General features: G+C 41.8%; 1 protein-coding gene across 5 annotated transcripts in view; it reads right to left on the bottom strand.

The window, feature by feature from the left end:
• Positions 1 to 27,328, bottom strand: part of BBS4 (Bardet-Biedl syndrome 4) — a 50,214-nt gene that overhangs the window by 10,937 nt on the left and 11,949 nt on the right. For 2 of the 5 annotated variants that reach the window (XR_015701326.1, XM_087743931.1), the window contains 11 exons: positions 18,306 to 18,385; positions 14,326 to 14,389; positions 13,429 to 13,540; positions 12,728 to 12,800; positions 10,779 to 10,832; positions 8,837 to 8,964; positions 6,953 to 7,007; positions 5,368 to 5,436; positions 3,957 to 4,109; positions 3,664 to 3,835; positions 3,133 to 3,202 (listed from right to left, as the gene is read on the bottom strand). Coding sequence is in view for 4 of the 5 variants with exons in the window: in XM_087743931.1 (XP_087600057.1) it covers positions 3,133 to 3,202; positions 3,664 to 3,835; positions 3,957 to 4,109; positions 5,368 to 5,436; positions 6,953 to 7,007; positions 8,837 to 8,964; positions 10,779 to 10,832; positions 12,728 to 12,800; positions 13,429 to 13,540; positions 14,326 to 14,389; positions 18,306 to 18,385 (1,030 nt within the window). In the remaining variant the exon portion in view is untranslated. Of the gene's footprint in view, positions 1 to 3,132; positions 3,203 to 3,663; positions 3,836 to 3,956; positions 4,110 to 5,367; positions 5,437 to 6,952; positions 7,008 to 8,836; positions 8,965 to 10,778; positions 10,833 to 12,727; positions 12,801 to 13,428; positions 13,541 to 14,325; positions 14,390 to 18,305; positions 18,386 to 22,772; positions 23,040 to 27,328 lie in introns of those variants that run through there. The other 3 variants (XM_087743933.1, XM_087743932.1, XM_087743934.1) reach the window with 3 other exon arrangements.

The raw sequence follows: 27,328 nt of genomic DNA, 5'->3' as shown, positions 1-27,328 counted from the left end.
AGAGAAACAGTAGGTGATACCTGTTAACAAAGGACTTGAAGAGGAGACCAGGACTGCAGATAACACTGTTATCCTGTGCAGTCCTGCCTCCCTTCCTGATGCAGAACATTATATGAAGATTTCAAAAAGGCACAATTGTTCCACATATTCTCATTTTCCACAGTATCCATTTTCTTCACTAGGATACATTAACCCCAAACAGCAACTTTTCTTCTGGCATAGCCAGGAATGTGAGCAAACTAAACCATAGGGAAAGAGTGAGCTGACTCCCTTGGCTCTGTAATTGATAAGCGAAGCTCTCAGAGACCTGATCCTTCCTTAATTGCCTCACAAGCCACCCTCAGCAAACTGCTCTGACCATTTTTTAGCTGTCTGAATTTTACCCTTATTTTGAGGAAGCAAAATGCACGTGTATTATCTGACAAAGAAATGGAATGCAAGAGGGTCACCGGCCCCAGCATGGGAGCTCATGCAGACGCTCAGCTCATCCAGGCTGCAGGATGAGACCTGGAAGAGCAGAGGTTGCATTTGGCCAGAACAGGGGACGTGCTGTCGAGGGGTGCATGGAAGAGCACCGTCTGACCGCAGCTCCCTGCAGAGGAGCCGCACACAGGTATCACTGCACATAGGTCAGCGAAGGATGCTTTGTAGTTCGCTCAGTAAATGTGAGCGAGGGACTGGTGCCCTCTCCTGGAGTCTGGCAGGGATAACTGGAGCCATCCAAGGACTCCAGCACCCAGGCCTGGGGGGCCAAGACAGAGAGAACATCCTTTGTGAAAAGTGCAGAAGGGAAGGCTTCTGCTAACCCTGTTCAATAAATAGAAAGTGTCATCTGCAGGCCATTACTATCCATCCTTAGTAAGTTATATGACAGCGCTGCAAGAAAGAAGACTATTAGAAGAAATCTGATATAGCATTTATAACCACTGGTTTTCCTTTAACTGAGAAACTAGAACACTGATTCTGCCACAAAAAAAAAACCCTCCTCACTGTCTTTGCCAAAGCAAAGGAAGTAATGCATGAAAAAATAAATATCAAAAACCCATTTCTTCGCAAAAAAAAAAAAAGGCAGCCAAAAAAAGAAAATACAGAAAACCAAACCCACACACCAAACACTGAAAACAGAGATCAGACAGATCTGGGAACAGCCAGTTTTAAAACTAATTGAACCTTATCAAGCTAATTCGCCTTCAAGAGCTGAGAAGCAATATGATGGTTAGAAAAAAATCAATAGCTAAATAACCACAGAAAGAAAGGACAGCTATGAACTAGAACTAGTACTAAGAAGAAACACCTTTTTTAAAGATTTTTTCCAAGATGCTTTCCATTCCAGACCCCAGCATGGCACCCAGGCCAAATGTCACAGCACTGCTATGAAAGTATTTATGGCAATGGAAACAAACACAGCTATCTTCATCCCAGCCAAACAGTTCATAATATGCCAGCAAAGAAAGCCTGTGGGGACATGGATTCAGCCACACAATAACTGTCTAAAATATATGGCATGTCAGCTGAACAAGCCTAACAAAGTCTGGATATTCCTCCCAGCAGGCCCTGGCAGTTGGCAATCATTTTTGCTTTGATGAGGTTTTATTTTCCCAGTAAGACTATATAGCCATAGCATCACAGTAGTGCCAAATATTTAGGCAAAGTTCTAGAGCTAAATTTCTATTCCTTCTCTGATCAAAGCACGCAAATTCATGACTAAGCAGGCTGAGCAATCTTTAAGGTCCTGTACTGCCTTGCTAGGCATGGAAGGCTGATTAGGAATTCCAGGTAAAGGAGCTGACTGGACTTAGTCAGTGATGTTGGTAGGAATGACCGAATTGCAAAATGCTCTCGCACAGCGATACATTTCTAAATCTTTGACCATAGTTTGCACAGGTTCGGTTCCTCTGAGGAGGCTGCACAGACCTACTGACATTTGAAACAGATGTAGAAGTAATATTTAAACCTGCTTTGTAATTCTGTTGATGCATAAGCAAGAAGAACTTCAGTGCCAGATGTGCTGGCTGTGCTGGGCTAACTGATTCAAGAGCTCTGGCATGCATGCAAGCCAAGTAACTCCCAGTAAACATCTGAGAGCATTTACAGCACCTGTTTGCAAAGAGAATGGCACTACAGTGTCAAACACTATTTTTTGAAACCTACTGCCCTTTATAATGAGTTTAGGAACTTCCAAAATTCCCAAAATTAAGCCTGGCCAGTGCACCTAGGTTATGGAGGACAAAGGAAAATGGACCAGCATCTTCTCATGCCACCTTGTGGTGGCCACTGCAGATGGAAAGAGCGTTTCTGTCACAGCTCTGTCGCCAGCGTACAGACTACTGGGCTCAGGAGCACTGTGCTGGCTGCTGTAAGTATGCAAATATTCACAGTAAATTGGGGAGAAGAATCACCATCTAATCACCTACTAGTTAAAATCTGAAAAGTCAAAAAGAAAGGTAAAGAAAAGCAGAGCCAGGAAGCCAAAACTCTTCATAAATTTGAGACAAATTTGTTTTTCTGACTGAAAAGATGAAATACTGCAAGGTTCATTTTAACATTTCTGAAACCAAATGCTCTGATTTAAAGAGCTAGTTTGCAAACACAGACATTGTTAACTAAACAGAGGAGAAAGGGCTACACTGCTGCCCTTTTATATGCTTTATACTAGCTTCTTGCCCACATTCCCCCAGCTAAAATCTTTCCTCTGCCCAATTCGGAACAGGCTTTATCCCAAGCCTCTCATTGCTCTGCACAGCGCTCAAACTTTGGGTTACAAAATATTCCAGGATGACTGGTTTTCTTGTATCGAATCTGCTCTGCTGTGCATAAATATTCACTGGAAGGTGGCCTGGAATCCAAAGTCACACCACTGACTCACTAACCAAACACCAAAATAAAATACAGCTTTGGGTTGGACCGAAACAAAATTTCCCTTTCATTTTTCAGAGCTGACCTGAATTTTAAAAAAAAAAAAAAAAAGGTGGTTTTAAAACAGTGACTTGCACAGCTGCAGGAATAAAAACATTTCCCTATCGCAAACCATTTAGGGCCAAAGTAGACAGAGGGACAAAGCGTGCAAAGGAAGCCAGGTGAGGGAGGCAAAGCAATGCGATCAAACAACTGACAGCTAGGATTAAGACTTACTTGTCCAGTGCCACAGCTTGCTCATAGGAACGTTTTGCATTCTCAATGTCTTCAAGGTTTGTCAGAGCAACTGTACCAAAGCAAAATGTACACGCACAAGTTGATGCTTTGCAAGGACTTCATCTTTAGAACAATTCTGAATGTGATTACATCGTAAAATAAATAGGTGCTAGCAGGATTGTCTGGACTGCTGCCAGGATTAACTCTACTAATGTCACTTCTGACAAACATTTGTCTTGCTTGATCCCAAAAATGTCCAGTGCTGGAAATCCACACCCACTCCTTAGGCAACACAAACCCAAACTCTTACATGGAAAAAGCCTTTTCTAATGTTTAATCTGGATCTGACTGCAATTTAACCTTCCTATTCACCACAGAGAGAGAATAGACTATTTGGACTTTATACCTGTCGGTGACCTGCTGGGGAACAACTTCTTAGTACAGCCTTTATCCACTATTTGTTTACTTCAAACTTTCTGTCTCTGTAATGCTGCATCCCCTAAGCTGGATGTCCACTGGAGCACTGCATACCTGCAAGGAGCATATACAGCTCTCCCATCTTGGGCTGGAAGTTGATGGCAGCGCTGAGGAAGTGGAAGGCAGATGCGTACTGCTGCATCGTGAGGTGGACTAACCCCAAATTGTACAAGATCTTCCAGTCAAAGGGAGCCAAGTAGTTTGCCCGCTTCAGGCAGCTGATAGCCTTCAAAAAAGGAATAAGCGTGCTGTAACACAGCCCACCCAGAACAGACCTCCTGTCTCTGCCACAGGAGGAATCTCGTACTTGCATGAAGATGAAAAAAGAAAGGGAACCAGATACTTACAGCTACGTACTTCTTCTTCCCAAAGAAGCACATCCCAATGTTGTTCCACAGCGGGGGGCTTTCAGGCACAGTGCTGGCTACCACCCTGTATTTGGAGAGGGCAACGTCAAAATCTCCATGGGCCTGCATCATGCTTCCAGCTGCCAAGGTAGCCTTTGGGAGAAGACAAGTGACCAGCTGAGGAACTGAGTTTCCCCAAATATAGCAAGAAGACAACAGGACAAAATTAATAAACTAAAGCCATCTCAAGAGCAACCATTTAACTTCTTCAGGTGTTTTCTTCTAGGGGCTGCCAAGACCAACAGCAGGGAGCAGCTGGAGACTCTAGATTCTCCCAACATATAGCAGAAGACAGGGTGAAGAAGGGACTCAAGTATGCTTCTTCCTGCACCATCTTGATCATAACTGTCTCAGAAATACTGCAACGTGACAAATGTTTAGGGTACGTTTTGGGGTGACAGTAGTATCTCCTACAGTCTGAGTCTCTGAGAAGATCTATGCACTAATAGTTTCTTTTTACCAACAAGCACAGATAGAAATAGTTCTGGTGCAAGTTAACCAGAGAGTAAAACATACACAAGCAAGACATATGCAGCAAAGCTAGCCTAGTTCACACGGACTGGTTGATACTGCAAATTAATGGAAATATGCATGGGGAAAAAAAAGCAAGTGATTGCAACACACTATATTTAAACCACACTAGTTAAGCCCTTTATAATATTTCACAGTGGCAAGTAAAGTTTTTAAGTGTAAAGGTGTTTTCACAATAACATTCAGCTTGCATTCATACATTATTTGTCAAGCCCACATTTCAATACTCTACATCATTAACATCGTACAGAAGGAAAAAGAGGCAGAGAGAAATGAAGTAACATGGCTAAAAAGGGAAGCAGTTTCACAATCAGGAATGAAACCTAGATGTCAAGCTTGGCCTTCCAGACCAGAGCCAAAGAAAAGTCACATTTGTATACAACAGTTGGAAGCACAGAGAGAGTTCTTAGCAGATGGGAGAATAATATAATGGAATATCACTTGTATCTGTGCTCCATGCTTAGGAGTCACAGGGACACAGGAACAGTTCTTGGGATTTTTGAAAAAATGTCTAGAACATTTTCCTTGCAAAGTAAATTCCATTTGTTTTAATTTTTTTGTGACTTCAGATTAAAAACCAAAGGGATCAATTAAACACCCCATATTCTGCCTCCTCCCCTTTCCCTACCTCCACACATACCCAACTCCCCACCCAGGGAAAGGTCCCGAAAATGTATTTCAGAGAAAGCTTTCTGGGCATGATCCTTTTCCGCCCCTCCAGGCTAAGACGCTGGATATATGGCAAAGCTCTGATACTGAAATTAGCTTTAAGAGGTGTCTCATCATCATTCAGCTGGTTTGTTTCCACTCCTCATGATACCTTGTAGTTGCCTGGGTCGTAAGTAAGTGCGTTTCCAAGGTGTTCAAAAGCCTTCTGGTAATCCCCAAGCTGGGAAAAGAAGTAAATAAGCATCAGATATTCAGGAATAAGGGGGGTTAAGAAGGAGAACACATGCTTTTTTGGCACTAGGATTTCTGGTTGAGTTAAAACAAATACTCAGAAAAGTGAATTTTACAGGGCTCCCATTACACACACATGTTCTTGTTTGATAATTTACAAAACAGATTCTACAAATTTATTTTGCTGGGTTGGATTCACTGTTCTGACCAAAACAAAATTTTCCATATAGTTTATGCTCTGACTTTTCTATACAGGAGCAAGCTCTGGGTTGATACTCCTCTGCTCCTTCCTCTCTCCCAGAAAAAGCCTACAAATTGCTACTCTGTGCATCCTCAGTTCCCTCACCCTCACTCCCCAGGGCACTCTTTTCATGGGAAAAAGTCTCCCCTTGTCTTCTAATGGACTGCAAGTGTTAGTGGGCATGACTGTGTCCATATATAAGCACATAACTGCTTAGAACCCCTTAAATCCTGTTGTCTTCAATTGAGTTACACCAGAATTGTACCAGTCAAAGCAGGATAAAATTCTGGATACTGGTGTCCTTTTTTGGTCACAAAATTGATGAGAAGCCCATCTGTCACTCCAGCAATTATACTGATGCATCAGAGTCCAGCACATTCTGTAATTAATAGCAAGTGGGAAAACTGTAGAAGCATCTTTAAAACTCCTGAAGGTTAGTACGTATCCGGAGAGACATGACAAACTGAACAAAGGAATCACAGCACAGAGACCTGGGGGCTAAATTCACAGGGTGAATGTTATACTCGCACTACTTCTATCTTACAGATCCCTCTTCCCATGTCATACTCCCTTCCAAATCCACACTTACCCACTTAACACATCCAAGGCTCCTATTGAATTTCCCTATCTCTAGAGCAAGGCAATTTTTTTCAAGATCCACATTTTATTCTTGCACATCTAAATGATGAGTGAAATGCTTAAGGATCTTTCCAAATCAACACTTGGTTCAAATTTTCTAGCCCATCAATCCTTTCAGGTGCTACTGCCTATTATTCTTTGCTTGTTCACTCTTTGGGAAGCCTACTTGTGGAATAATCAGATGGTCCTTCCCATACATTTTACAGACCCAATTGGTAAGCATGCCTTTGTTATTTAAATCGATTCCAATTTTATTCTATGGTGCATTAACACTAACAATTTCATGGCTGCTTTTGTAAGAGAATAACTTGCTAGACCCCTGCTCCAGAAGCATAGTAATGACTAGCCATGTTTTGTTGTATTTGGAGGATTTACAACAGAATGAGGGCAGTTGCCAAACAGAATTCCTGCTCTGGCTCAAGTCCAGGAAATCAACTTGCTCTTAGCAGCAAAAGGAAAAAAGAAGGTAAAGAAAAGCAAGCGCTGTCATGTTAAATGCAGTCTTTAGAGAAACGTGTGCAAGTCATAGGAAGGTGGATAGAAATTAACTCAAAAAAAAACCCCACCAACCCTTGGTCATTTTGAAAATAATTAAGTTCATGTAACAGCTAACAGTCTTCAGTACCTGTAAGTAAAGTAACCCCAGTGTTGTAAGGAGGTCTGTGTTTTCTGGAGAAAACCTGTAATACAAAACCCAGAGAGCTGCGTTGTTTATTAGCCCTTCTAGAACAAGGTAAAAACAGAACATGGAATTATGATGCTACATTATACTAGTATCACTCCAGGAAGCTAACTGTTATTATTAAACGCAAATATTAGAACAATTGCCATCATGGGGACCTCCTTTGAACAACATTACACCTAAGCTTTCAAAATGTCTTCTAGATATAAATGAGAAGTCAACATAGCTCAGTGAAAGATCTGGACGCATAATAAAATAATGTGGTTTTATTAAGCTTCAAAGTGAGTCTGCATCAGTGACCTGGAAATACAAAATGGGATTTTCCATCGTCTCCCATAAACCATCCTGCAAATCCATCCCAAGCCTCTCGGGCCATGTAGGACAGGCAATCCTCAGCATTTCTGATGGCTCCTACACACGCTCATTGTCAGACTTTTAATTTACCCTACGAAAAGATTACAAACCTTGTTTCACAGACCAGCTGTGGACTGCTCACCACAGCTTTGTGCTACACTGCAGCCCACAGACCTGAGTGCTCAGAGAGGCACTACCTGTTAATGTATCCCTGGCCATACACACCACTCCATTCAGCACAGAGAAGCTTGAAAAAAATATGTCCCAAGGGCTTTCAATTACTGTATGCAACTCTCAATCCTTCACTGCTAGTATGAGGTTCACACAGCAATGCTGTGAACCCTTTTAAAAGCATCTCCATTCCCAGCAGCTTTTGAAGACATAAATAGGATGAAAACAACAACAAAAAAAGAAAAAACAGAAAGAGACACTGTATGTGTGGCCTCACTCACCTTAACAGAAGTAAGGTTTCAATTCCCTGCTATCAAGACTTAAGAAATCTAATATGCACACTCACATTGGCACCTTTAAACCTCAACCAGAACAAAACCGCCTGTGCCTGATGGTATGTAAACACAGAGCAATGACAGACTATCGTGGAGCTGGTAATGGCAGGCAAAATGTAATAGGCAGATGAGAACAAAAAAAAAGATAAAAACAGGAATGAAGAAGAAGGGAGGGCAGTGGAGCACCAAGATAAGATATATAAACCTGGTAAGATGCTTAGCAAGGATTATTTACATAATAAACATTCTAGATTAGTCCAAATGTCTACCCAACTCAATATACTGTCAGACAGCAGCCAAAAGCAGACGTGTAAGGAAACAGTATGTGAAAAGAGCCAGAACAAAATGCAGATCCTCCAGTGGCTTCCGACATGCTCCTGCTTTTCTTTAGTGTTTTCCTCCATTACAAAACTACATTTTAAAAGCACTGGTAAATCAGATGCTCAGAAATGCCCTAAAACAAGATAGATCAGTACTGAGAAACAGCGACAGGGTGGGAGAAACTCACGGTGCACCAACTCGTCTCTAGTCTGCCTACTCACATGCTTTCAAACACAAATCACTCCAAGTGAAAACAGCATGTGAAACCCAGCAACTGATTTTTGACAGATGATCAGGGTTAGAGAGACACCCGAGGTTAGATCTTTTTGGTAGATAAACCTTTGGGATTTATGAAGTCAGTTTTGGATAGGTTTGCTCCCAGGCATCTCTGTCCATTTGTTTTTCCACTTTTTTTTGGCAGACCTTCAAACAGCTACCTTCTTCCCTGACACATTGTCAGCAGGAGGAGGACTACAGCTGAGAGCAGAGACAGCTGAAGAGCTTGAAAGTGCCAGCTTTGCACAGAGACACTATAATTACCATTAGCTTTTTAATCATGTCCTCGATTCAGATCTGGGACACCAATCAAATTTCTCCTGGCATAGGATGGGACATGGGCAGATAGAAAAAAAGGATATATTCTTACTCTACGGCTTTCTTGTAGACTTCAATGGCTTTATCTGTCTCCCCCTCCAATAGATGAATTTTCCCCAGCATCATGTAAGTCAGATCATGTCTGTTGAGCTCCAGGGCATTGTTTAGCTGGTCTCGTGCCTAAACACACAACCACAGAGAATAAAAAAAAATAATAAGTGATTACAGAGACCTCAGTGAAGCAACAGCCCAAGAGCAATCCCCAGGAGCTAGCAAAAGGAAACAGCTACCACCCCCTGAGCTCAGAGAACCCTGCTAGCAAAACCAGCCCAGCTAATTGTTGAAACGAGTTCTGCATCAGGAGCCACATGCTTTTAGGGACAGAAAAAGGCAACGTGGCCTGCTTCAAGCCAAGACAAGAGGCAATGACCTCCCAAGGAGGAGAGGAGCCTGTTCCTGTATTTGAATTCGTTTGGTTTGAGGGAATCTCCAGATTTGTTAGGTTAAGAGGTACATTACAGTTTATTCTTCGCTAAAATGCTTATTCCAGCAATGAGCATGGATTGCCAAGTAAACAAGAGGAGTGAATCAGCTCTTGTCAGGCACACACCGATCCCCTCCAACAGCAGACACTTTGAAGCATGTCTTCCTCTTACTTCCTCAGGCCTAGCCAGCAGGACAGCAAAGATGTTTGCTGTCTCTGGACACATGATATATTAGAAAGAGGAATGCTGACACAGTAATGGAATTCTGCAGTATGGGATATTTTTTACCACCAACTGCTGAAGAGACAGTCATCCGCAAGGGCTTCATTATATTTTAGACATCCTCATAGAAGTATTGGTGCCTAGGGTGATCAGTACATCTCAGACTTATGGAAAAGCTGAGAAGTCAGCAGGTTCCAGTTTGGAAGGCATTACTGCAGACAACAAATCCCAACCTATACTCCAGAGCTTCTTGCTTTACAGCAATGACTTGAACAGGGAACGCAGCAGGGGTTTGCTGCAAGGGCCACAGCACTCCACCAGAAAGAGCAGCAGGGAGCAGCTGGCCCAAACTGGGAACAAAAGTTTTCTGAGTTCTGTTTTTTCCCTTGCAAAGTAACCTCACAGGATGAGAGACAGCTCAGTGCTCACCATGAGCACCTAGGGGAGGGTTAAGTGAGGAGCTGGGAATGGCGTGCTCAGAGCTGGGAATAGAACTTTGTTTCAAGCTTCCAAGAAGTTCTTTATTAGCTACAAAGCTAATAAAGTTAGTGCTGCCCACACTGCAGCTATGCTCTTTTGTGACTTTTGCTCCAGGCTTGGTGCAAAAGGAACTTCAGACACAGCAGCAAATCCTTTTCATGGAGGAAAAAAGGTGCCTCCTGCACCTCCAGCAAACAAACCCCGCAACTCTGCTCTCTGGATCCTGCCAGACCCAAGGGGCAGCAAGTTTTCCTTCAGAAACTCTTTGCATGAGGTGCAGCAGTTTGAGCTGTATGCTGGGTAAACAGTTTGGGTCATTACCATCAGACTTCTCTTTCTTCAAGAAGATGGAACTGGCATGCTCTATGGATTGCTGCTCCTCACAAAACCAGCAGTGTTTATGGCTCTGGTTTTAAAAAGCTCGGAAACAGAAGCAGCTCTTGTTGGAGCACAGCTGGTTTTCTGTCTAGAGGCAGCTCTCTGAGGTTTCTCAAACATTCCTTTTAAAAACAGAAAAGCTGTCTGAAAAATCCTAGTTCAGAAAAGGCCTCCTGGCCAGCAATAAGGCTAACCTCAGTTTCACTTTTATCCAACTTCACTAACTTGCAGCTGACTCAAAGTAATTCAACAAGCAAATGAAAACAGAGACAGCTCACAAACTTTTGCTCCCAGAAACAAACGTTGAAGCAAAAAACTTCCTTGATACCTATCATTGCAAATGATCCACTTCAAAACACCAAAGAAAGTGAAATTTCGGGGAACCCTGCTTCCCATTTGTCAGGTAGATAAGACAAGCATTTCCATTACCTTGTTGAAGTGTTTCAGGTACATGTAGCACACACCCAGGTTGTGGCTGATCTCCTGTATGAAAAAAAACAAACCACAAACAAAACCACATCAGCATGAGGTTCCACATCAGCATGAGGTTTGAGATACATGCTACATAATCTGCCAGGGACAACAGTCACCACCGACCTGGATGGGGCGACCCTTGTGCCTGCCCACACCCTTCTGGCTTTGTAGATCAAGTAAACCTGTAAATTCAAGTTGCTTCAGGAGCCTACAGAGCTTAAGTGTGATTGTACACAAAAGACTACAGGCTACCGAGACAAAAAACACAGAAATGACAATGAGAGAACAAGGAGCAAAGACTGATTTCTTCACTGAGATATGACTCAGTTCCAAGGGAGATCTCTGAAGCTAGATAAGTTGCCCTTCTGGGTGGCTCTCAATCTAGCTGTACAGTCATTAGGATATGCACAGTGCTGCACCCAGCTAGACAAAATCTGAAGATGTGCCTAACTTTCCAAAATAGAAGTCAAGCACCAGAAGGGCTGATACCCCTCTGGCATCTTAAACAATTTTGCAAGAGTAGGAAGATCACTTAGGGATCCTAAGCACTCCAGTGACACTGTAAGGAACGGTCACGCCTCTAATTCATCACCAATAGTTTAACAGACAAGCTACTTGCCACCTTCCCCACCCTGGCACATCTTGGGGAGCTGAAAAGGAAGGTCCACTAGTTCCTTGTTTCTATTCTGGTGAGCATTTCACTGCTTCATCAGTTTAGACAGCCTTGACCTTTAAGAGGAAACTCTCTTATTTCCCCATTAACCCTCCTAGAATGATACTTTCCTCCACACAGTCTCTCCAACTGTGGAGAACAGTAATGAATCAGTAACTCCTGGTTACTGCGGCTTGCAGAATGAGACAGCGCAAGGGAAGAGCAGAGGCTGGCTCTACTTCGAGTGCTGAGCCAGGTATGGGAAATAACTAATCAAAATACCCACTGAAGTCTGCCTGCTGTGGTTGTAAATAGGGTTATAGTCATGCCAAGCACATACTGCAGGTAGCTTGGTTAGCTAAGGGAATGCAGACTTGAAAGAAGACCCACTGTATAAAAGGTTTCTGAGTTGTCTGGCACAGGGTAAGTTGAATAATACCAAACGTATCCTTGTATCAAGCCTGAATTTTAGACATATTGAGTACCAAAAGTACAGCTAAAGTCAGCGAGTGCCTGATGGCTTAGAGCATGAGATCACATGTGGCAAGTCTATCTTAGAAACAACACTTCCACAGGCAAAACAGTCACCTGCAGAAGGCTGCCCACAGCTAACTGCAAGCCATGTCCTCTCTCCTCTCACCCACTGTCACACATTTCCCTTTGCAATGATCTTCCTTCACTTTTTGACTTCTTACATAGAAGACCTAATTTAATTATTGCTCCTGTAGCTATCAGCCCATGTTTTGCCAAAATAGATAATGCTTGGTAGGTAACAGGTAACCCTTTCAGCTAGTTTGAGGGTAATCTTTTTCAGTGATATTTTGCATTACAAAAAGGTTCCCAATTATTCAAGCAAGTTTTAATGATAACTGAGGGTTTCCAAACAGGGACCTACTTCCCCTGTTTTCCTTAATGTAATTTAGCTCTTTGTACTATATATGACTATGTTAATACTGATATTTTGCAAAGCTCAAACATGTTGCTCGATTCCCTGTGCCCTAAGACAAGGTGTGGGATTTTGCAGGTAGAAATGATGCCGTGCTCCTGTGATCCAAACCAGATGCTGCAGAGGCTCATGTGTGCTCGTGAGCCTGTGCTAAAAGGCAATGCCTCTCAGCCCTGCAGCTCCTCGTCTGCTCAGACTGCAGGCAGCGTGAGCTCACCTCTGCTTGGAACAAGTTTGTAGCTGTCTTCATAGAACTGCAGAAACATCGGCATACTACAATAATCTGCAACTCACTGAAACACTTACCCAGTCCTTTTCATCGAGTTTAGCTGCTTCATTGTACACTTCAATGGCTGCCTTGTGCTTCCCCAAAAGAAACCTGTGAAAGCATTTCAATTTTTATTTTTTCTTGCTCTGAAACCCTGCTGTGCAACCATTGTCACCTTTGCCAGTGAGAAATGATGCTATTTGCTAGCTCTCCCAAGACCTGCGTGAGAAGCCCCGAGAAGTTTACAATCTCAGCAATATTACAATCTGAGCACTGCTCCCTTTCAGGGCCAAGGTCATCAATCCTGTGAGATGCTGAGGCACTCCCTGACATTACTGGAGATGCAAGGAATGAATTCACAGGCTCTGCAGTCTGCCTTTGTCTCAAAGGAAAAAGTCAGGTGATCTAACCGGACATTCAGAGACAGAAAGGGGTCTGTAAGGGCAAGTTTACACAGCTCAAGTCAGCACCCTTAGCTCTGGAGCTAGAAATCAGTGTGTTATCTCTCTTGCTTAAAGCACAAAGAAAAAGAAAATACAATAGCAGCCAGGCAGATAACAGAGATTCTGCTTTTAAGGGTAGCCCACGCTTCTGGAAGCCAACTCAAGTGTTGATAAGGAGGAAGCATGTTTGGAATTAATCATTTAATTCCTGGGATTTCAGTTGATGCCTGGGAGAACAACCAAACCTGAAAGGTCCTGGGTGGCACATCAAACAGAAACAATAAAACACCACTCACAGCGATCGTGCCACCTGCTTGAGGTTGTCAGCGCTTCGAGGGTTCAGAATGGAACATGTCTGAAAAAGTTCAAGAGATTCTTGAATTTTCCCCTCCAAGCGAAATATCAAAGCTGTAAGACAACATATACCAGGCAAATTAGTCCATTATCTGCAGGAAAAAACGTGCCTCTCTGACAGCAGGGAAAGGAGGAGGAGTACAGACATACTATAACAACGCTCACTTGGTCTTTCACCCTGAAAGGCAGAAGCTGTGTCTGAAGGCAGAACGACAGCACATGCAAAGGACTCATGCTTGCTTGGAAAAATTTCTGTTTTTCAGAATAAAGGCAGCTTTAAACCCTGGCAAATTGCTCGTTAAGATGCAGCCTGGGTTTCCCCCCGCCCCTGCAACTTCTACAGGCTGCGGTATGTCCTTGGCCAACAAATCTCAGCTGTCCCCCACCACAGCACTTTGAATTGCAACACCAAGTTTTGGGGCACATTTTTTAGGGGACAGAGGGCAGGAAAAGAAGAGGAAGACCAGCCTTAAAGCAAACAGTAAGACAACAATCACCTGAGGCAGGTAGCTCTATCACAAAACATGCATCTGTAATACATTCAAACACACAACCCAAGCACACGCCAACACATTGAAGGCCAAGAGCCCACAGTCCAAGGAGGAACCAGTGACAAACTCATCGATATGGAGAAAACAGAAAATCTTATCTGCCCATCCATGTGAAAATCCCAAATTTCAAAACTAGACCTAGCAAGTATAAAAAAAGCCAAATATTTCTTACATACGAATTTTATATGTTTCTATCATCTGTTCCCCTTCTTATTGTTCACTGTATCTCAAATCCGAAGTAACTTGCTTTAGCAAAATTAAGACTTTCAGAGGCCTCCTACAACATACCTTGAACGTAGACTGCATATTCGCACAGTCCATGAGACTCCTGGAGCTGCTCTTTGATGACAGCCTGAAATGACAAAGTGCAGAGAGTACATACCAAATGCAGCCTCCCTCACCGAAAAGCCCATTAGCTGGTTCACTATTACCCTGTTACCAAACTGCAGCATGACAGCTTTCAGAAGAATATAAACCCTTCAAATATTTGAATAAAGGCAACCTCTATAAAAGAAAATTGATTTCTGACTGACCAAATACCTTCTGCAACCTTGATTTGGAGAATTTTTTTGAATGCGTTACATATAGCTGTGCTATATCTCTGCTTATTGCAGAATGTCCTAAGATAACTTGAATTTAAACATAATGCAATGTGTTGATGGACACAGTTCTTCCTTATGTGATGGTAACAGTGGTATCACACAGGACATGAGAACTACAAAATTCATTTAATCAGAATTTGTGCTTGGAAAGTCTATTAACACAGAACTTGTAGCTAGTTGCTCCAATATGCTATATTAAAATGCTATAAAAGTTGTAAACTTTCATCATTTTAACAAAGCTAATGACAGAGACTTGGTTTCGGTTACAGAAACCACAACCCCATGTATAACAAAGGCACTGGACTGCGGCTGGGACAACTACAAGAGTGCACCCAAGAGTGCAAGCTCATCACCCTGTGTGAAGAGCACTGTGCCAGGAATACTGTAGCCTTTTTAGTATTTCTCTGTTCATTCTTATTACCAAAGATAATTAGATATTACCTGGGGAAAATGCCACAAGGAATCTCTGAAAGCATCCTCTGCTGATAAGGGTATCTACTCTAGGCCCTTTGTGAAGAAATAAATTGAATTGGAGCAATTGCAGCGGAGTCAATGAAAGCCAAATGAACAAATGACGAGTACATGGGAAAAGGAAGGGGAAAAAAACCCTGATGAAAATGTAAATTCTTGCTGGCTGCATTCATGCAGCTGACAGTTTGGGGTGCGGGTGCAGTTTGGCTATATTCCACAGTCACACATGACCCGAAATTATAAAACTGTTCAAAAAGAGTGACCTTTGGGAGGATGAGCACTGTGGCTATGAACCAAGTGCATCATTTCTGCTCTGAGACTCCTCTTTTGCTCGGAAGTGGAAGAGACAAAGGAGGGAAAAGAAAGATTTCTGGGCTAGCAATAACCTGGTGCTCATCTGGCAGTTCTGTCAAGTGTATAAGCAGTACCAGCATCCCCTGCCTCTGAGACGCATACAAATGAAGGACCTGAAAACAAGGAGGAAAATTGAACCTCAAATATGGCACATAGAAGGAAAGTGGGGTGAAGGTAAGAAGGGCTATTATTGAGAATTTTCACTCGTAAAAAGAAAACTGAAGAGAGGAAGGGAAAGGAAGAACAAGTCTAGGCTGTACTTCCCCTCAGATCTGTATCTGCTAATATATATATTATACTCTTTACAAAGTACATTATTACAGGACATTCAACTCAGACATAACCAAGCATCTCCTGAATACGGATACTCTATATTCCTCCATCTACATAAAACCAGTTTCTCAGAGCAAGAGAGGGCAATAGAGAGCTATCTTTTAGAGAGATCTGATTAATTCTATAAGCCCTAAAAAATCCCATAGCAAAAGACCTTGAGCTGAGAAATATGATCTGTATTCCCAGCTTTTCCTCCCAAGTTTATTTAACTTGCCGACAGAATTTAGACATACTGGCAGGAGACCAACCAGCATGAGCAATTTTAATTAATTAAAAGCATCTGGTAATTTTAATAATTCCTTCCTCGCACATAACAGAAGCGGAAGATTTCTGTTGTGAAAAATGGTTAGGGGGCAGGGCTGGAACTGATGCTGCAAGCAGAAAACACAGTTTATTAGCTTTGCATGCAAAGAGCGAGAGCTGAGTGATGATCACTGCTTAGCAGGGCCTGTCCCTCCTCTCCCCCCACTCCTCTCTGCCTGTGTGATCGCAGGGGATGATGCAGCCGCAGGCTCTGGGGGATGTTTGCCTTGCATCTTGATGGGTAGAAGGAGAAGTGAATCAAATAGCCAGTGTTATTAATCTCTCACTGTAATGAGCAGCAAAATTTGTCAAAAGCTTGGCAACACCAAAATAGACACAGGAGTGGCACTGTAAGGGTTAAAATCAATTTAATGCCTTCACTTTGGGGAGCTAACGTTAGTAAACAGTTTTTTCTTGGCCTTTTGCATCACTGAAAAATATGGGAGCTTTTAAAACCATGTTAGAGAGAAAGCATTTCAAAGCACTGAGTGGGAAAGAGAATCTAGCAAGATTCAGACCAAAATTAATAGTATCACAGGTCACTTGTTTCTTAGCTGAGTCTTAAAAGAAAATTAATGGACTTTAACGAATGCCCAAACTATACTGAAATCAAGCCGTTAACAGCAATTTAAGCCATTGGGAACACTGTCAATATCTCTTTTGTTTTTGAAGGTATTAGCCCCCAGTAGCATGCTTAAGAATGCCTATGCTTATCACGTATAAGGACAAGCACCTGGGGCATCCAGGTTAGATCCATAACCCCACATAACACCAGCGGAGAGAGACAGAGACTCTCAGAGGGCAGCTCAGCCCACTTAAGATCTGAATCGCCTTTTGGACGTGCCTATCCCTCCTCAGTGACTGAAGAAGCATCCTGGCATGCTGATGTTCCTATCTTCTTTGGGACAAATCCAGGCCTCTGAGCACACATCCATCACATCTGGGTGAAAGGATGGAAGATCATTTAACCAGCTATGGTCTGGTGCCAAACTCCTCCAACTGCAAAAAGCCTGTTTTGTGAGCCCTGAGGAAAGGCTTTGCCACCTTTTATTTTGACAGCTACTGCAAAGCTGGCCTGTCAAGCAAAAGAGTATTAGCCGTCTTTTCTCGATTTTTTCCCCCATATTTTGCTTGCTCCCAAGACTGATGAAGATGTGGAGAAGTCAATGCTGCCGTTATATCATCCACTTGGTTATTTTCTGTTTTCCTGAGCCGTACATCTTTTTTGCACTCTGTGATTCTACATCCCATCACAGCAACAGTAAAAGTACACAATCAGAGACCAAAAAAATGCAGTCACATCAACAGAAAAGGGAAACAACTTTCTGTTTAGATTGCTAGTCCAACTTATGTTTATATCTATTTAAACGAAGATCTGAGAAGAAATTGCTCTGCTGATGATATAACCCTCCACGGCTCCATTAATTAAAAGCTAAATTAATTTTCTCCAGCCTGCCACTTTCCTAAGCACCCCCAGGAGTTCTCCAGCAGAGAGAGACAAGTCCTGACCAACCCTGGTGTTCCCGAAGCAAAAAAGTCTTTTCAGATCTTCTTTGCACATGACAGAAAGAGAAAGGCAACTCCTACTCCCCTCCTCCCACCCACTGGTGCATCATCTTCAATAGCTCGTGTTCATTTTATCAGGAAAACACACCGTTTAATAATAGATTTGCCATTTCCTTAGTCCACTTACTGTTATAATCCCAAACCAAACAACCACTTCCAAGCTACTCACCAAACCCAGGAGAAATTAAAGGGTGCAATGTATCATGTGTAAAATGAAAGAATTTTGTTCAAGGGTAACCAAGATCTTTTTTTTACACTTGGTAGTAACATTTTACTCAACTGAAGTGTTTTTCATAGTCTTTATAGTACCATCGAGAGATGTGCACTGTGGAACTGTGTTATTATCAGTTTGGAAGACCCTATTCATCACTTGGAACAAGAGAGGTTTGCAATTCTTTCCATTTTTCCACTCCCAAAGACAAACTGAGCTCACAGATTGCTGCAGAGAACTGCACACATGAATCCTGAAGGTAGCCAACAATTTGAGAACATTAAAGTTATTTTACTTGTATTTTCTCCAAATCCTCTTATTCCAAAAGAGATCAGGAAAGAGGGTGGTTTGAAAACTGGTATGAAAACTATCGTTTCATAACATTAGTAAAATAGTTCCTAATGCAAAGTCTCAAAAGCAGCTCTTACCTTACACTCATCGTAGTCTCTGCGAACATACAGTAGATAGATCAACCAGTTTTTCCTCTCCAGGATTGGTAACTCCGGTGCTGTAAATGTGAAATATTAACAGAATACAGGCAATCAGACTGATCAGCAGTGAAACTGGGCACAGCACAGAGATATTCTGAACCGCCCAATTTGCAAACACAACTAATTCAAAAACTGCAATTGCACCGGGCAGTGCAATTAATCATTTGACTTGAAGCCTGGAGTGTGGACATACAATCAGTGTCCAGTTTCATTTTACTTCTCAAATGAATGGATAAAATGCATTGTTCAAGACAGACGTTAAATAAGACCCCTTAGTAGAAAACCACCACCTCGAAAGACTTGAGGCATTGGTTCCTTCTGGTGCAGTTACTGGAGCAAGCAGCTCCAAGCACCAACTGCGCACACATTTTAATTCAACACGAATGCTGGTCTGATGAAATTTGTTCTTCCAAATATGCAACAAACAGCTTGGGGGAAACAAGTTGGATTCACATTTTGGAACTAGGGCAGAAGAATCAAACATCTTTAAAATAAATTTCTGGGAGTGAATGAGAAGGAAATGGGTGATACAGACAAAAGGAGATTTTTGAGATGTTGCTGGTCTGAAGGCGTGAATAATTTAAAGAGGTCAAACTTAGTTCTTTGAAACTGTGAAGGAACTATGAAACATCACAGGTCTGAGATACTGTGAAGCTACTGGCAGAAAAACGTATTTGATGCAGTGGAGGAGAAAGACTTGGGCTCCAGCATTTCAATCATAAGGAGCTTGCAGCAGTAATTATGGCAAATCACGAATGGATGTTGCTTAGTGATATTCACGTTGGGTTTAAAAGTTTAACACACTGCTGTGCATTTCATTAAGGCTTGAAATGTGTTGCTTGTTACACGTTTCTACAGTTCAGATGCTGGTAGCTGAGAGGTAACCATAGCAACTGGCAAAAAAGCTATATGTTTGCAAATCAATATTATGACAGAAGCGCAGAAGCAAAGCAAGGCAAGGACCGTCGCAGGAACTGGGGCAGCGGTGAGGGCAATACAGCACCAGGCCACCTTCTCCCAGGCTGGCGGAGCCCAGCACGGACCCACAGCATCGACGGAGATGGAGGCTCAGCTTCCAACAACTCAGAGCAGAAGGTGTTATTTGAAGTGGTGCGCAGTCCCCTCTGCCAGCCGGTGGCACAGGTCACAATCAGATGTAAGAAAGAAGAAACTCCACAGCTGGAAGGACTGAATCATGTTGGGAGACATTATCGGTGCAAAGTGTTATTATCTTTTAGAAATGCTGAGCTTTAATCATGCGAGGACTGCACCTGCGGCTAGTAGCAAACACAACTCTCAACCATACCAGGCTCTCCCCCACAATTCACAGCAAGTCTAGTATCACTGAGAGCACTTAAAAACAACTAGAATTTCCTCTGCTGATGAAGTTGAAAAAAATTTTGTAAAGCCATTCTGGTTTTGTTGTTGGTTTCTTTTCCTTAAAATATCCAGCCAGATTTATACTAGAGCTGAGATTTAAGTGTGCACACCAGCAATTTAAGGTCAGATACCTTATAAAGAAGGTTCAACTACCCTAAAAACAAATACAAAAATCGTGGTCCAAACAAAAAAGTAATCCAAACAAGCTAAGCTTACGGAAATGCACGGATCAGGGATCCAAATGTTCTCAAAATCTGCTATACTGTGTGATATCTGGATCTTCCTAAGTAAGGCATTTTAATATGCATGTCCTCACATCAGATTAATTGATTTCTGATGACTTAATGTTTTCCATTTGTCCTTCTTACAGTGAAACCATGAAGGGAAGAGTTAAGAGGCTGCCTAAATAGCTACAACTTGATTGAAAAAAACACTATTTCATAAACAGTCTGGAGGGCTGCTGTTCTGAAGCCAGCTGAGGGGATACCTAATTCATTAACAGATTTGCAATGACTACCCTGTATAAGTTATTCCAGGTGCCAGGGTTTGATAGAACTTTCTTTTCCGAGAAACACAGCACTTGGGGATGCTAGAAATGCACTGCAGAAAGCAGCCGGACTTGCATGCTCTTCCTGTGTAGTGTCTCCTGGTGCCGCTATCCAATACAAAATACTGAATCAGACATGTGTCATGGACACTTCAGAGTTTCTTTTGTAAGCATGGATTTAAGAGCAGACATTGCGAAGTCTATTTAACCATAAAGATTTCAATTACAGTCAAAACTAAAGTATACTTTGCCATTTTGTGCCTACTAATACAGCTTAAAATTCCAAAAATCTGCATCATTACTTACAATAAAAGCTGTTTTAAATGGGGATTAATCAGAAGACCCTCCAGACATACCCCACCTGGTCTCCTACCTGATATCGCCTGTAGTGCACTCTTTACTGGGAGGTTAAAAAGAAAGAGAGCACCATAAATGTTAAAATATACACAAAAGCTAGCTGGCTGGGGTGTGTTGCCAGCTGAGATGGGCGAGACCAAATTCTGTTAGAGCCTACACGAATGTTTTGGGCTAAGCTTAGAGGACAGTACATCAGCGAGCGGATGGAAGATCAGTTGTTTAATTCCTGAAGGAAAGAGCTTTTTCACACTTTTAAGACGAAAAGGACATTATACTCCACTCCCACGCTATGGAAACGCCTGCTGAGAACAGGGTTGGGAAGGAAGAAATGCTGAATGTCAGAGTGAGTGCCGAGCAGAGTATCAAGCTGCAAAAGAAAAGGGTAAAACAGACACCGCCTGCCTTCTGGGTCCAAGACTGCAAAAAAACAGAGGAGTTACCTAAAAGAGCTGGCCTGGAGAGAAAACAGAGAAATCAAAACACACCATGAGACACAGAAGTGAATGGCATTCACATCTGCAGAGATAAAACAGTTTTGCTTCCCCCAGCGATATGCTGAGCTAAGGTAACTTATGTGGAATTGGGAAAACACATGGACTTTTTACGCTCCTAAAACTCATTTGGAAATAGCATCACATTTGATTGAGAAGACATTACTCTCCTTTTTTCTTTTCTTTTTCCCTAAGACAAGCAAATTGAAAAAAGACAAACAATTCTGATGTCTTTTGAAAAAGATGTCTAGATTAATTCACAGATATAAGTGAATCTTATATCTGAATACAAAACAAACACAAAGATTCATAGAAGAAAGTTGGTAGACTCCCTGAATTTATTCCAGAAAGAAAATGGGAACAGTTTGACCCCTTCTCTGCAGAAATCCGCCATAAACACCATGAACCAAATATGGTGTGGAACCCACAGAGGGCAGAGAAGAGAGGAAGGACACAGAAATTGTAAGAAAATTAATAAATTTGACACAGGAACAGGTCTGATCCCCCCAAGAAAGGCTGTGGGAAATAAAGGATTATTACCAGGCTCTACACTCTATTCAGATGGAGAAAGAAGTAATGCAAATTATTTATACACCTCTCCAGAGCCACAACCATCTTAATCTGCATTTCTGTTTTTCCACAAAAGCAGTGAGATACCTACTTCTGGTGCATTTATCTCCCTTAGGTTTGCTCCCCCAGCCTGCTGATACGACTGTCCCAGTGTAAAGGATCACTGCATTTTTCTGAAGAAAAGGGAAATACAAAACCCTGGCTATTTGGGACTCTAACTCCAGAGAAAGGGAATAAAACATCCTGTGCCTTCTGGAAGGACCCAATTCAATCATTGCTGGTCCTAATATCCAAGTATTTTTTCTGAGTTTAATAATTACCCACAGAATACCTAAAAAAAACCCCACACACTGATGATGTGTGTCGCTCAGCTCTTGCTGCATCAGCCTCAAGAGTGATGTATGGCTGGATCCAGCCATGGGGGATGCTACGAGGGGCAGAGTAACAGAAAGAAGGACAGCAGAACACCTCAGTCTTCTCAAGCACAAGGATGATCAGGAACAGTGGAGGCTCCATATGGCATATAATGGTTTGCAATCTCACAGTAATTAGAGCTGGGAACACATACTGCCGCAACCGGTCGTTCAGAAGGTTTCTGAATAGAGAAAGGCCGCCGAATTTGGACTCTCTGAGAGGAGCTGAGCACATTCATCAAGTCCCTCAGGCTGCGTATATTGCAATTTTCCATTTTTTCCAATATATAGACCTTCAGAAGTTCCTCATATGTAACTGCTGCAGATCATATGAAAACATGCTTTTCTTTGTCACCTTTCGCAGAGCCCTCACAAACAATCCAGGCACTGCAGGGGTGCAGGGACTACAGGTTAGAAAATAGTAGTTTATACCATTCTAGCAGTGGAAAAAAAAGAAAAAAGCCATTATTTTCTGTAAATCAATCTGCTCAAGGGCCAGTCCAAGAAAACACAATTATCCAAAAACTTGGTATCTACAGTGAAAAGGGTTTATAACTTGCATAATTATCTTTTCTGGGATTACAAAAGTCTAGTCTCATTAAGCAACTGCAACAGGGAGCCAGGCACCAAATATATGATTAAATACCTCAGTTGAGAGACATGCCAGTTTCTTTGAAGTGTTTTGATTGAATTCAAAAGGGAATCCATCTGATCCCCCACTTTCTCGGTGGCCAGTGATTGATTGCACAACCCACTTCCAGCAATGTGATTTTTCTTTCTGACAATGCTCCTTTAAGGAAGCCACTGGAGCGGAAACCCCAACAGAATCCGAGTAAGATCATCAGGTTTGTATCTGTGCTGCGCTATCATCATTCTTCACTTTATTCATCCTGTTATAGATTTTCTCAAAGGACTGAAAAAAAAAAAATCAGAGTTATTCCCTTTTGTGTAAGCCTCCCTAGGAAATTATTTTGTGCTTGCATCTTCATATTGGGTAATTATAGCTTAGATATGAACTATCAAACAGTGGGTTTTAGATTTAATAAAAGGGTTTTGAAATTGCTGTAAAGAGAGAGGAGGGAAAAAATGCCCCAGAAGGCTCCTATCAAATTTCATGGAGGAAACGATTGCTAAAGCACCAGCCATCCTCTTGAAGAAATTGCCAGGTGCAAAGAGACCATTTTTGTTGTGGGTATAGCCAAAGTAAAGTGGACTTCAACAACTGTAGCCATCAGACAGCCTTTCACCCATCACCTTATTTTCTCCAGCATGCAAACCGCCAGCTGCCTGGAGCACTCTAGCACCCTTCCTGTGAGAAGCACAGATCGGCTACGGTTCTCTGAGGTGGAGAAGGAGCTCAAGTTCACATTTTAGTCTCATCATACTAAAAAACCAGGTCAGAGCCCAGGTATTCCTCCACCCCAGCTTAATGGAAAGAGTCTGAGCCCCATTTCACTCCCGTCCCTCCAGCTTTGCAACCCAACCTGCAGTGAACTCAGCAAGAGCAGCAAGAAGAGCCTGGAGGAGAAGCAAAGGAGCAAAAGAAAGTATTTTATTTTTTTTATTCTGCAGTAGCCTCATGAGTCATGGTCTGGATCTATTGTGGTAGGTACCACGTACGTGGGTAAGATTATCCAAAAGGCCTAATCTAGATTCTGACTCAATTGTCTCTTTCCAAATTCTAATTAAAAATTTCATGTTGTAAAACAGCATTCGAGCACACAGGGATTTTCAAAATTAATAAACACAAAGGCAATGACCCAAGTCCCTATTGTAACATTTTGCTACTAAGAGAGCTGCACCAAAGAAGAATTCGGTAAAGTGCATCTTGCTCTGAAGAAATCAAAGCAGGAAGCTCTGCTGAGGTGAAGCCATGAGGGAGCGAGGTAATCATCTCCCATCACTGGGCAAGGCTTGCTCGAGCGCACAGAAGCAGGATGGATCTTTTCGATTTGAGATTCATTTCCCTTTTTAAAGTAATTCTGGTCATTGGCTTAACAGCGAACTCACAATGGCATAAACAAAATTCAGCTGCTACTGGAGGAGACCATCCAAATCCGAGAGGTAACACATCAAAGTCTTTCAGGACCAACATCCACTGCATCCCACAATTCCCAACTCAGCCTCCTGGAGACATTTGCTGACATTATTGCCAGGGTGACAATTATTCCCACTTGCAGAGCTTGGGGAAGGTTTACTGGCGGACATAGCTGTGGTTACAGTCCAAAATGAAGCTTGGCGCTCTCACAACCGTGTTAAATAAACATTGATAGGGAGGGAAAGACTAGGATGAAACCAGCTGTGCATATCTCCTTTTCGCCTTGAGCTTCACAAGCTGACAATGTGAGGAATTATGCTACCATTTGTAAAACCAGTGACAGAGTGGTAATGACTATCTTCTAAACAAAAATAACATTAAAATAATAAGGCACAAACTCAAATAGCTACTATAAAACAACGTACCACTGCCAGGGAATTGTATCTTCCAAAATAAGATATGAATAACAGATAGAAAGCATTTTAAAGCTCTAATATCAAGGCTTTTAGATTTAAAAATAAAAGACTGCCTTGATATCAGAGGAGCATCCTACAAATTCCTAGCTAGGCTGGTGCACAGACAAGTTTAACAAGAAATCCTCTTCCTTAATCAGACACTCAAAGGCTTTTATTGAGACTGTAGCAATATGAATACACTATAGCTTTGAAAGAAAACTAATATAGGAACATTGGTCTTCCTATGCCCAGATCCATCCTTGGAGTTTGAAAACTGCATAAATGGAGACATAATGTATTGAAAACTCAGTAATGATGAAAAATTACCACCCAGAAGAGGTTATTTATGCTGTATTTCACTCATCGCGTGCGAGTATACACGTACGTATATACGTGAGAATACAGGTGTTTGTGTACACAAATACCTGTAAAATGGATATAAACAAGAGAAAAAAGGACAGAGCCCTTTACTATAGCAATTCTCTCCATTTAATCCCCCTTCCCCTATTTTCCTTTTGCAAATTGCTGCTGAAACACCTTTAAATCAAACAATAAACCCGTATGGTTCCTCATTATTTACAGTCAGCTGGGGTTAATAAAACTCATCATATACAATTCTGGTGCTAGCAAGAAAGCCATAATTCATAGCTGTGATCTTACTATCAAGTATTAATAGCTTCACAATACACAGAGAAAACTGGAAGGAGACTGAAAAACAGCAGCAGATTTAAACAAAAAAGCAACATTTCTGACTCTACACCTCCCCCTGCAGGAAAATTAACCAAAGCTATATAGAAGAGCTGAAAATTTTATCTTATAGCTGATTTATGCACTAGGGCAAAGAAAAAAACCAGGCATTTTCTGTTGTTAGTTTACACTGCATAAATCTTAAAGAGCTGCTAGCTCAGACTTCAGTGGTTTTCCTGTTTTAAGACATTTAAAGTTCCGAGTTAGTCCAAATAACAATGTTTTTATTTACAAGACAAAACTCTACACTGATTATTCAATATAAATGTCTCCTAGTATGTGCTGCTGAAGTTTACCCTTAAGGTAAAGTGGGAAGATCTGTAAATAAATACACACTTGTGACCACTCTGTACTTCCCAGTGCCACAACGAGGTTCCCAGTGGTAGAACTAGTTTGGTTACTGGGAAAATGTCCATTAGCAGTATGAGGTTGGCGAGATACCACTCTGCAATCCTGACTCCATTCGATGAGAGAGGGGGGAATTACGTGCATTAGCACAAATACATTAGCCTGACTGTTATGACACAAAAAATTTGATACAAGACTAATATTGCTTGATTCAAGCCTAATATTGCTTGATTCAAGCCTAAAATTTGGTTCAAGCAAATAACATTGGGGCAAAATTTAGTAACAAATGTGTACTTTAAAAAGGAAATTGAAAAAGTAGAATCACCTTTATTTCCTTAAAAAATCAAAACTGAAAGTCTGTTTCCTCTGCACGAGCCAGTTTTGACCATCAGCACTGACTGCTGAGCAGAGACACGCGCTCTGAACAGAAGAAAAACAAGGATCTGAAAGAGCTTTTGTTATTTTTGCTTTTAAACACAAGCTAATCTAGAAAAAAATAGGCTGATTTGCACAATAGTTCTCAAATCCCTGAGGATGCAGACTCTGCGCCTAGAGATCCAACCCCTGGCATAGCACCCCAACTGTTATATTCTCCATTTAAACCATTTTTTTCCTGCTTGATGCCTTGCGCTCAATGTCCTGGTAGGCAAAAAGGAGACCAAGCTCCCTCTGAGTGTCTATTTGCCAATGCTGTTCCTAAATAAAGGGGGTAGAGTACACCATCACAGAGGCCTTATGAATAAAATGGCTTATAAATAGCCAGGAGGTCTGAGATATTAACTGGTGACTACCCACCGTCTCCTCCTACAGCAAAGCAGGGATGGAAGATATTTCCCCCGCAAACGAAGCAACACTGGCTGTAGGCATTCCCAAAATAACCTGCGTAACCAGCTTCTCCTTAATTCCAGTATCAGGAGCTCCGTAGCTTTGGGATTTCCAGTCTAATCCTTCCTTTGGCTTAAATTCTTGTGCTTAGTCTTTTTCTATCTACGGCGTGAGGTATTTTACATGGAAACTGAAACTAAAATCATTAAAGGCATTTGTAAGAAAAAGGTTTCCTCTTAAAAAGCAAAATAAAATTACAACAGGGAGAGCACCACAATCCAGCCCTGGCAGTCTTTGAAACTTCCCACTCAATAGGGAGTGGAAGAACCTAGAACCTGTCCTCATTTCATCCACTGCCAAAGAAGAATATTATATTAGAAGCATATTATATAATAAGAATATATATATATATATATATATATATATAAAATATAGAAGTTGGTCTTGCAAATGGTTCAACATTTCCTACTCTGAGACCCTATTTTTTGAATGCACGAACTTCTTCCAGACTTCTTGCCCCAGGATGAAGTTTTCCACATTGAATGTCTGCCCCAGGATGAATCTTTGCCTGTGCAGCCTTCACTCTTCCCTACTGCATGAATGTCTTAACGATACAGTCTTTTATTACACGAGCACATCTACAATTACAGGAACACACCAGTATTTTCACCAGGTGCCCTGCCTCTTTCTAATGATGATGAATATAAAAATGAATCAAGGTCAGACAGTGAATGAAATTGTTGAGAAATATGAATAAAACAGTGACTAAATCACAGGATTTCTGCAGCG

The sequence above is a fragment of the Nipponia nippon genome, unplaced genomic scaffold (assembly GCF_047370975.1).
Source record: "Nipponia nippon isolate SJK-2023a ecotype South Korea unplaced genomic scaffold, ASM4737097v1 scaffold_9, whole genome shotgun sequence".
NCBI lineage: Eukaryota > Metazoa > Chordata > Aves > Pelecaniformes > Threskiornithidae > Nipponia > Nipponia nippon.
The sequence above is the reverse complement of the archived record's forward strand: the minus strand, read 5'-3'. Positions and strand labels throughout refer to the sequence as shown.